The sequence below is a fragment of the Ictalurus punctatus genome, chromosome 10 (genome assembly GCF_001660625.3).
Source record: "Ictalurus punctatus breed USDA103 chromosome 10, Coco_2.0, whole genome shotgun sequence".
NCBI lineage: Eukaryota > Metazoa > Chordata > Actinopteri > Siluriformes > Ictaluridae > Ictalurus > Ictalurus punctatus.
Genome location: NC_030425.2, coordinates 25215874 through 25227593, shown reverse-complemented (window position 1 = coordinate 25227593; position 11720 = coordinate 25215874). Strand labels below are relative to the sequence as shown.

The window sequence follows — 11720 nt, the reverse complement described above, 5'->3', positions numbered from 1 at the left end:
GACTACCTGGAGCTTGTTTATGCTCCTACTGGAACATCCAGACAGTAAGTCATTACAATAATCCAACCTAGAGGTGATGAAAGCATGAACTATTTTTTTCTGCATCACGTAATGACATTATATTTCTTATCTTAGCAATATCTCTGAGATGAAAGGCTATCCTAGTAATATTATCTACATGAGCGTCAAATGATAGACTGGAGTCAATAATCACACAGAGGTCTTTTACTGCTGCACATGACGACACAGAAAGACCATCCAGAGTTACTATGTGATCAGAAAGCTTACTTCTAGCTGCACGACGTCCTAGTTTAAGTATTTCTGTCTCAAAGAATTAAGTAAGAGGAAGTTAACTGCCTAATGTCGGTGGCGTCTTTCAGCAGGATAATGCACCCTGAAACACTGTAAAAAAAAAAATTTATTCAGGAACGGTTTGAGGAACATGACAAAGTGTTCCGGGTGTTGACTCGTCCTCCAGATTCCCCAGATCTCAATCCGATCAGCATCTGTGGGACGTGCTGGACAAACAAGTCTGATCAATGGACGAGGCCCCTGCTTGCAACTTACAGGACTCAAAGGATCTGCTGATAAAGTCTAGGTGCCAGATACCACAGCGCACCTTCAGAGGTCCTGTGGAGTCCATGCTGAGATGGGTCAGAGCTGTTTTGAGGACACAAGGGGGACCTATGCAGTATTACAGTAGGCAGGTGGGTTTTAATGTTGTGGCTGATCAGTGTATATCTCTCAAAGTCTTTTTGTTTTGTTTGTTTTGATTCAAAACCTCTGCCATAGCTGGGGGAAATCCTCAAAATGACAGTTATTATATGATTAGCAGCCTTTCAGTGGATGTTTAATATGACAGGGAACATCATGACGCAGGTGTCAGAGAGTAAATTGTGAGGTGAGGAGGTTTTTGTCCCTCCCTAGTCTAACCTGAGAGTCCGGACCTGAGACAGTCACGTCGCCGTGGGATTCCGTCACCACAGACTGCAGCGCGCATGCGCACCACGTTGCCAAGGGAATCGCGAAGGCGGGTACGCGACACGGTCGGTCGCGCGCACGCACGCACCTGTTCGTACCTGAAGAGGATATTAAAAATAAAAACATGTCAGGCTTCGACAGCAATCCTTTCGCCTATCCTGTGGAGGTGAATCCTTTCCAGGTAAAGAGCCGCAACGTTTTTAAAATGGCTGTAATTTATTTACGAAGGTGAAACTCTTCCCGAGTGAAACCTGTTTGGTTGGTTGGTTGCGGCCCGATGTGATTGACAGCCAGTCGGCCAATCAAATTCGAGTATGCTGAATTTCACCCAATGGCGCGCTGGGGGCGTATCTAGGAAGTGTTTTGTTATTTTTGTTGTTAAAAATAATAATAAACAAATTTAAATAAGCGATTCATTACACAAGGGTAAGGTGTATGATTTGATTTTCGACTGCAGACCCCTGTAAAGCGCTTTAGTGTGTGAAATGAATACAGTTTCTGCTTCATTTTCCATTCAGGCACTGCTCCACAGCACAATGAAATATGCAGGATGCAGCTCAGGTGTTTGTGCCACATTGTGATAAACGACCCAAAGCCTACTCAGGCATTTTTGTGTGTTTAAACTTTCTGTTGTATTGTAATGTAAAATGTTTGGTTTTTGTGTCTGATAGGATCCCTCAGTGACCCAGGTGACTAGCACAGGGAGAGATGGTATAGAGGAGTACAACCCTTTCTCAGCCAGGAACCAGGTGAGACTGACTGAATTCACATTACACACACACACTACACACACATTAAACTCAGAAAGCACCGGAGCACCTAAAAATAACTTCTTACTAGAGCTGCTCAGTACATCATGATGAAATCGGCTCTGTGTACAGTCCTGCAGTATGCACGTAGTTCTCTAACCAACCAATAAATGCTTGTGGTGAGCATAATGACCAATCACATCTGTTCATCACATCTGTTCTAGATGTGATAATATGAGATCATTATCATCCAATGCAAATAGTTTGAATTTTTTTTAAAAAAAGAATAATAATTTAGGGTACTCAAGTCAATTCAGTTCAAAATGATTCAATCTTTAACCATATTACATTGACATGGTCAGGTTTTTAATAGATCTCAAGGAATGTCTTAATATGGAATTTTCTAGACTATAGACAGTAGATATCCATGCTGATCAGATACAGAACAGTATGATACTGAATCGTGATTTATTTTTTATTTAATTTTTTATTTTATTATTTATTTTTTTCTTTTTTATTTTCTTCAATATGATTTACTGACTTATTTTATTCCATGAAAAAGTAACTTCTCATGCCTAGGGATCTCTGAATTATGCGGGGCGGCTGTGGTTCAGGTGGTAGAGCGGGTTGTCCATTAATCATGGGGTTGGCGGATCGATACCCGGCCCACATGACTCCGTGTGCCGAAGTGTCCTTGGGCAAGACACTGAACACCAAGTTGCTCCCGATGGCAAGGTAGCGCCTTGCATGGCAGCTCTGCTACCATTGGTGTGTGCGTGTGTGTGTGAATGAGAACCAGTGTAAAGCGCTTTGGATAAAAGCGCTATATAAGTGTGCCATTTACCAATTATAGCCAGGGAATCTTTTTTTTTTTTAAGTGATGGAAACCACAAGTCACCATTATCAGAGTTAGTTATTTATGTATTTATACATTTTTTCCTCTGCTCACGTTCGGGGTCACCACAGCCGATCACCCATCCACATGTTTAGATTCTACCGCAAGTTTTAAGCCGGCTAGCCACTAGTCCACCAGGGAACTCATTACCCGTATTATAAATACAGAAGACTGGAATCCAATAGGTGGACAATTTTTAGATTTTTTTTTTTAAAGGCGGTTGTCAATTTTTATGGATATTGTGCACATTTCAGTAATAAACCCAATTTTTAAAATGTTGTTGTGAGGGCTTCCATATATAATATTTTAAATAAAGAACCTCTGTCTTACACAGTTAGAGATTCCGCTGTTCGTTTTCTGTGTGATGCCGGTGTTGGAGTATACAGATACTGATGCCTCTTTTGACACTGACACACTCTCTGTTAAACATCGGTGATGGTGGCGTACTTTTAAATTGGTTAAATAGTTGTGTCATGTATTCATGCAGGATCCGATCTAATACCGGTCCACCTTTCCTGATATTAATATTCTGAATCAGATCAGGACATCCCTAGACACAGATCATACATGTGTATGATTTCACAACGTAAATTATCCTTCATGTCGCCTCACGCCTGTGAAATTTTGTATCACTTTTTGTATCACATTTTGTTGCACCATAATCATGCAGGGAGTCAGCTTGGCTACTACAACTCTTTGATATAGGTATCATATCAAGCAAATATCACGTAACTGGTACATTATCTATATTCTACAGCGTTACTGTTAAATAAAGCACCGGAAATATGCGAAAAAAATTCATTTAAAATGGCAGTTAAAATGTGAGATACAGAAGTTTCAGAGAAGCAGTTCACACACTGTGTGTTGTGTCGTGGAGAAACGGATGGCTGAAGGTGTGTTAGAGTAAATAAAAGAACTGACGTTGGCTAAAACGCCTTAGGATCTGAGACGCACACCCTGGCTTTTATACAGGAGGAGTGGAAACCAGGCCTAGTTTCACACCAGCAGACACTGGACAGGTTTCTGAAACATGTTAAAGCAGCTACTCAAGCCAAATGCGGACATGAAGAAACATGTAGGGTTATTACTCACACATTGTTCATAATATTAAATAAAAAAAGTGTTTAATGTAACGCTTTCACAAACAAATATCAAAACATCGACCACGGATAAAGGTGCAGCCTCATCTTTTACTCTCTTGGAAAACCTCTGTTCACAATTTAATGCTGAGAATCTGAAGTGCACTGTGCAGTCTGTAGAAAATAGGGAGTGGGCTGTCTTTTCTGACATACGCCACACGTCGAACTGTATACTGTTTGTAATTTGCATGCTGGAAGCTGATTGGCTCTTACATCTTGTGATGCAATCAGACCGTGATTTTTCAGCTTCCAGTTTCTTATTCTCATCTGCACACTCAAATTAATTCTCTTGAAAGAATTGTATAATAAAAACACTTCATAATATTTGATTAAGTTTAAGGAAACTTATGAGCCGTACGCATGAAATGTGAGCGTTACTCGCCAGCCTACTAAAAAAACAGCATAATTAATAAGACATAGAATGATTGAATATTTCAGTTAGTCCAACTTTAATTTTATTCCTGAACACTAAGATATTTCTCAACATCCCCCCCCCCCCCCCCCCCCAGTTCTACAGAAATGCCTTGCTGTTTTTTCCCCAGGACATTCCAAGTTGTTGTATTGGCTATGCCCAATGCTTGTGCAAGGACTTTGATTTTCGCTCTTTTTTCCAGCTTCAAAATGACGATTTTCTCCCATAAACAGCTCTCTGGTCTAAATGTGGGTTTGTCCTTTTTAACAACGAATGCAGTCTTCACAGGTGAAACCTAGGACTCAAACCAAGAGCAGACATTCAGAGCTATTATTTCTTTCAACAGTCAATTTGACAGGGCATTCCTGGGCAGTAAGAAACACCTATCAGTCACATGCTCCTATATCACATGAAAAAATGAGTGGGTTCAAACAAAAGGTGTCCTTGTTCTTATTTGTTTAACACATCTAGATGGAAATATGCGGAAACGAAAGCTGAAATTCTAATCTGTCGTCTCATATCTGTCTTTTGATCTGAAACCCGAATGTCTTCAACGTATAGACAAAAGAATTGAATTGGTCTTGTTGTTCCAATATTTTCAGTGAACAGTTTTTGGCTGAATAAATAAATAAATATGTATAATACTACAAAAATATTTGTTTAAAAATATTTCTTTTTAATATTTCAGTCAGCTAATACTACTGAAGTCACAGTATTCCATACATATTCTTTTTTTTTTTTCTTTTCAACACACGTTTCTGTAAGTATATATATCAGTGTGACTGATGGGCCAGTGGTGTCAGTTGTCAGGAGAGGCTCTTACCTGCAAAATCAAGCCCTGATTTGTTCAATCCTGATCAGTCACATTTAAGATAAAATGCCAATATCCACTGGCTGTCTCACTTACTGAGAAACTACTGAGAATGTTCCATTCATTTTGCTATACTGTGTTGGTACTAGTAGAACATAAATACAATACAACTAAATACATTTCTCTCTCTCTCTCTCTCTCTCTCTCTCTCTCTCTCTCTCTCTCTCTCTCTCTCTCTCTCTCCTAAAGGATAATGGAAATACCGTACCTTTCTCAGCTGGATCTCCCGCTGTTCTGCAGCCCACACTGGACCCCACTCCTCAGGTTCATCCCCTGCACTTCTTCATCTTAAACCCAGCTTTAACGATATTCGGCAACTTCCTGCGTCGTTCATGTCCGAAATGTTTCCACCACACTGTGTTGTCCCTAAAAGACTCATTATGTCATCTTCTAAGGAATAAAACATTAATCAGCACAGTAATCATAGCACAGTAATCAGCGACACGGCGATGGGAAAGTTCCTGTTACCACCTGGAAGTTAATCATTTTCCTATAACAGCATGTCCGAAAGTATTGTATTTCTTTTATACTTAAGCAGATTGCAAACACTACCATTATAAAAAAGTTTAAAGGACGACGTCGTAATTTTTTTCCCCACCCATTTCTAGTTACATTTAGCGCTATGGAATGGCCATTAAACAAGTTAGTTCCTTATGATATTGCTTTCCCGTGTCAGAAAACTTAAAGTTACAGCTTTACATCTGACTTGTTCAAAGCACTGACAATAGAGACTCCTTCTTTAAATGTTAAACAGACATCATAATCTTCACCATACCAGCAATTATACACGTTTTTTAAAAATTATTATTATTATTATTATTTAAAATGTGTTTATGAAGAGTGTCCACTGGTATTACTGTAGAAATAATAACATATTATATATTAGCACGTTAATATAAAGCTGTCACAGCTGCTGTTATAGAAGTTTATTCAACCAATCAGAATCGAGGATTTATAACACGCTGTTATGTGGTCGTGTGTTGTGCAGACCACGGCGGCGGCCGCGCAGGCCACGCTCCTCAAACAGCAGGAGGAATTGGAGAAGAAAGCAGCCGAGCTCGAGCGCAAGGAGCAGGAACTTCGGAACCGAGACGCAGGCAGGGGTGAGACACACACACACACACACACACACACACACACACACACACACACACACACACGAATGTACAGAGATCATACCATGATCGTCATATTTGATTATGGGGAAAAAAATTATATATAGGGGGGCATGCTTTTTGATTACAGGTAAAGAAAACAACTGGCCTCCGCTGCCGAGGTTTTTCCCCATAAAGCCGTGCTTCTATCAGGATTTTAATGAGGAAATCCCACTGGAATTCCAAAGGGTCTGCAAGATGATGTACTACCTGTGGATGTGTACGTACATGTTTTCTATCTCGTAACTAATCGTATTGCATCACTCGTACATTGATGAAAAACTCCTTATTGCGGTGTGCATTACAAATTTTGGCAGTTTCTTAGGGCTATAGAGTCCGCTCCGGAATTGTCGGCACCTCTCATGAACAGGCCTTAAAATAAGTCCTGCATGCAGTTACTCATGGTGCTGAAACGTAGCAACTAAACTGTTCTAAACAGACTCGTTTAGGTTGAAATTGTAAATAAATGTGTGTTTATTGTTTACAGTCATTTTTTGCCTACTCTACGGAAAGGTGCTAAAAATTCGTGACTTCTTAATAAAATTTCACACTTGATTCCCGGTGCTGTGTAGATCACTGTGTGACGCTCTTCTTGAACGTGCTGGCGTGTTTGACCTACTTCGTCGTAAATGGTGAGGGCGGCGTCGACTTCGGCCTCTCCATCCTCTGGTTTATTCTCTTCAGCCCCGTTGCTTTCACGTGCTGGTACCGGCCTGTTTATAAAGCCTTCAGGTTGGTCTACAACATTAAATCTCACTATAAATGGATCAGCATTACAATTTCTTCATTTAAAAAATCGAAATGTAATCATTGGCAAATTGCTGTGGTATAAGAGGAATAAAACACTTCAAGTCAGACTGTTGTAGAAAAAAGAATCAACTTTGGGCCGGTAACCGTAATGCTGCTTTGCGTCTGTACACATCACCCCAGCCCAGAATTGATTATTTTCCTGTAACAGCACATCACCAAGTGATTATTCCTTCTTTTGAAAATCCTTTTTCGTGTTATTTACATTGATAATAAATGTGTTTTGTTCCTAAATGAACTGAAATATAGTGAGATATGATCCTAAATATTTTTATCATCATCCAGCACTAGTTTCACCAAAAAGGTCGTGTTTTGGCTTCCATTGTTTTTAGTGTCGAGTGAATATATATATATATGTAATGTATTTCAGTTTGTATTTTCAGTATATCCAGTGCAGCAGAACTGAAGGAGTGTAATCTTGTTTTCCTCACAGGTCCGACAGCTCCTTCAATTTCTTCTTTTTCTTCTTCATCTTCGCTTTCCAAGTGGTGGTGTACATCATTCAGTGTGTTGGCATCCCCAGGTGGGGAAACAGGTGAGTGACTTGTGTGTGCGTGCGAGCGAGAGTGCATGTGAGCGCGAGAGAGAGCTCGTGTGTGTGAGTGTGTGAGTTAGGTGGGAAATCTCTTGTCCTACTTTTGGTCCTCGTGGCTCCTGTGTCAGTTTGGTCTGTAATTCTCTGAATAATTTTCCTTCTCTGGCAAAAACAGTTGTTAACCATTATGTCCTATTTCAGAGTGTGTTTATTTGTTTATTATTATGTACTGATTAGCAGGGTCTCTTTTTATATATATATATATATATATATATATATATATATATATATATATATATATATATATATATATATATATCCTCACATTTTATTCTTTTTTCAGACCTCTCACTGCCACTGGTGCTGTGGTAACATATCAAATACAACATAAATTCCAGTTAGAAAAGAAACACAAAAAGAAAAGTGCATTTTTATGTTTATGCTATAACAAGAAAAACATTACTTCTTCAGCCACTTGTGATTAAAATGCCATGTTCCTCATTGATGTGTCACTCTGTATGTCAGTTCAGGACATTTTGCACCTCGGGTTAATTAGAAACGTTAGAAACGGCAGCTCAGCAGAACCGTGGTATGTTCGATCGTAATCAATCATTGTTATATAATTGAGATTCTTCCTGAATCCTAGTGGTTGGATCTTGGCCATCTCCATGCTGAAAAGCGAACTCGCAGTCGCTGTGTTCATGTTGGTCGTGGCCGGATTCTTCACAGTCAACGCAGTGCTCGCAGTCATCTTACTCAAAATGGTGAGTCACGTGAAAGTCAGACCGCGGTATGATAAGATATGAGACCGAAGCAACAGAAAAATAGTTTGAAACGACCCAAACATAGCAAGTCACCGTTTTGAAACCACCCTCTCGGCCTTCAGACCGGATTTAAAGATTTAAAGAATGCTAAAACTGTTCATTATTTTTGTTTTGTTTTATCCCACTAATTAATACACTATATAGCCAAAAGTTTGTGGACACCTGAACGTTGTGTGTGTGTATAACATTATAAAAAAATGGATACATGAGAGATCTCGGCTGTAATTTCTGTTGTATTTCCCCTCACAGGTCCACGGCATGTACAGGAGAACAGGTGCGAGTTTCCAGAAGGCGCAGCAGGAGTTGTCTGAGGGCGTCGTCACCAGCAGAACGTTCCAGACCGCCGCGGCCACCGCCGCCTCCTCGGCTGCTGGCGGGGCCTTTCAGTAACGCAGTGCATTCTGAACTGTCCATCACTCATCCACAAAACATCACCCCTCCTGTGTGTTTAAGACACTCGTCTGCTTCGGCTCCTGAAGGAACACACTGATACGCTTTCTGAAGGAATGTTCTGTAGGGATACGGTAGAGGTCAGTAGTGAGCAAAACCTGTATCAGATCTTTTTTTTTTTTTTTTTTTTTTTTTTTTTTTTTTTTTTAAATTAACGCTTAATTTAAATTCATTTTTAGTTAACGCAGATGAACAATTCCTGATTTTCTTGGTTATCCATTTTAAATGATTTAAAGCTTTTTTCCCCTCTACCAGTGAAACCAATTATTGGTGGACAATATGATGAAAATGTCCGATCACGATTCGCAGTGAAATTTCTACGATACACGATATGCATCAGGATATATAGTTTTGCTAACCGAAGACTAGCCAAACAGTAATGTAGCATTTTTAAAGGGATACTTAATGTCTACAAAAATGTATCGATTCGTAATTTTTATATCAAAAATGAAAATAACGTTTTCATTTCATTCTCCTTAAAAAAAACAAATACAAACTATTTAACATATTAAAAATGAGAATTTTTTTAAATATATTTTTTTTTTTTACATTTTGCAGTTTTAAAGATTAATTACAAGATACATCACATAAGCTGCTTCCAGTCACATCATAATTATTTTAAAAAACACTATCTCAGAAAAGCATATTGTGACATAATTTATTATGATACAATGTCATCGTATCGCCCAGCCCTTGTATCGTTTATGGCATTTAGCCAGAGTGACTTAGTAGTCTCTATCAAAAACTCATCCTCATGACACTAGATCAGACCCCGTGTGAAGAAAACATCCGAGTTTGTAGAAAAAAAGACACCTGTAAAAATACCCACCCATCAGCCATCTCTCCTCTATCACACAACAGCTGTCTGCCCTCTTCTACATACATGAGCTCACAGATACGTACAGTTTGCTAGTGTCGCTCTGATTGACAGGGGAGAGTACGCCTTCCCTTCGACCCAGAAAGCACTGCTAATTTTGCTGTCTAGACTCTCGTCCACGTTTGGCTGTGGCATTGTTAGGATTCAAACTCGTGATCTCGCCTGACGCTTTTCTCTTACGCCATTTCAGGGGATCCTAACACTGATGATCTGACAGTGGTTTTGTATAAAAATGTTAGACTCCATACAGAGAACTAATCCTGTCCCGACACTGGCAGCTTGGTGGTGCTGGGATTTGACTTCATGACCATCAGAAGTCCAATGTCTTAACCACCCCTAGGGCTTACAATAAATCTTGAAGGATTTATTCAAGTAAATAAAAATGTTGGCAAAAAAAAACAAAAAAAACCCCGAACAAAACGTGCACACTGTTACAGAAATCTTTAAGTTCATTCGTTTTTTACATTGGTGTGCGTGTACGTGATGAAATACATGCATGGGAACATTGTGTATGTGTGGTGAAGGTAAATAGTGATAAAACAGGGCATGATGTGCAGGTAAAGCTACTTCTATGCAATACAAACTGACGTGTTTCAGCTTCTTTTTCTCATGCGTCAGTGGAAACACTGACTATGTTACTATACAGTTAGCTGAAAACTGTGATACACAGACGCTGGAGAGACCATTGCTTTGGTACGGCGTGAATTTAGATCTCATTAATGTGGGATTTCGCTTTTCCATGTTTGCTACATTTTCCCCTTGTTTTGTCGTCATGTTATAGACGTTCAATTCTGATCATGAGTGTCTTTTTTTTTCCCAGTGTTCTCCAATTATTATTATTATCGAACAAACTCATATATTTGAATGCTTCCGACGTGGAATGGGATATTTTTTGTACAGATATTATTTAAGCTATTTGAAATCCTCGTCATTTTCCTGATTATGTGGATGTGGAGTTTATTGTGTAGTGAAATATTTTATCATCTCTTTAATTGGGTGTAAAATAAAAGTGGTTTATATTTTATGACGCTTTTATTATGAGGTCATAACTCATACTTTGATGAGGTTATATATATATGTGTGTGTGTGTTTGTGTGCGTGTATATTTTTTTATATATGTGTGTATATATATATATATATATGTGTGTGTATATGTATGTATATATATGTGTGTGTGTGTATATATATATATATATATATATATATATATATATATATATATATATATATACATTTTATATATATATATATATATATATATATATATATATATACATTTTATATATATATATATATATACACATTTTATATATATATATATATATATATATATATATATATATATATATATATATAATATAATATAATATAATGTATGTTAAAACCTTTGTTTAATGTCAGTGTGAGATGTTGCATTTGACCAGCAGTGGGCAGTGTTGCTCTTAGAATATTTCCAGATTTCCAGAACAATAACCACTTAAAAATCTGTAAAACAAGCACATTGTCCATTTACTCTGAAGGATCTCTGCTTCCACTGATTCAGATATCAGTCGTCTTTGCAAAAAAGATAGCCATAAGTCAAACAGTGGCTGTGTTCCAGAGTTTAATCTAGGTTAAAGAGGTGAAGTGGCGAGTTCATGTTTCTTCATGGGTGCCGGCAATGTTAAAACAGTAACATTCAATTAATATTCCGGACTTTGATATCATGGAAATATGATTAGTGTCAGGTTTTTTTTATATACTGCCCACTTTATCATTCATTCAAATATCCGTTCAGCCATACCACAATTATCTTGCGGCAGTGCAATGCATGGAATTATGATTTTTGACCATTGCATGGTTGTTCGTGCCTCCAGTCTCCAGAGTTTACACAAAATGGTGGGGGAAGAGAGAAATAAAACTCTAGGGAGAGTCAATTCTACGATGACAGGGCTGAGAGAAGAATGGCCAGACTGGTTCAAATCAACAGGAAGGCTACAGTAACTCAAATACTCACTCTTTACACCTGTGGTGAGAAGAAAAGCAT

At 38.5% G+C, this 11720-nt stretch overlaps 1 protein-coding gene across 1 annotated transcript; it reads left to right on the top strand.

Annotated features, from left to right (window-relative positions):
- The first annotated feature begins 980 nt into the window (after window positions 1-980).
- scamp2l (secretory carrier membrane protein 2, like) lies at window positions 981-10718 on the top strand. Its single transcript, XM_017478965.3, has 9 exons — window positions 981-1162; window positions 1653-1730; window positions 5237-5311; window positions 6036-6150; window positions 6293-6421; window positions 6774-6933; window positions 7442-7543; window positions 8190-8307; window positions 8617-10718. The coding sequence occupies exons 1-9, from the start codon at window positions 1106-1108 to the stop codon at window positions 8755-8757; spliced, it is 975 nt and encodes a 324-aa protein (XP_017334454.1). The 5' UTR covers window positions 981-1105; the 3' UTR covers window positions 8758-10718.
- Window positions 10719-11720: the final 1002 nt, after the last annotated feature.

Excerpts from the sequence above, each read along its gene's own strand:
- scamp2l (XM_017478965.3), top strand. The coding sequence starts at position 1,106 with ATGTCAGGCTTCGACAGCAATCCTTTCGCCTATCCTGTGGAGGTGAAT. Across the intron at positions 6,151-6,292 it reads GAACCGAGACGCAGGCAGGG|GTAAAGAAAACAACTGGCCT; the intron begins GTGAGACACACA and ends TTTTGATTACAG. Across the intron at positions 8,308-8,616 it reads CAGTCATCTTACTCAAAATG|GTCCACGGCATGTACAGGAG; the intron begins GTGAGTCACGTG and ends TTCCCCTCACAG.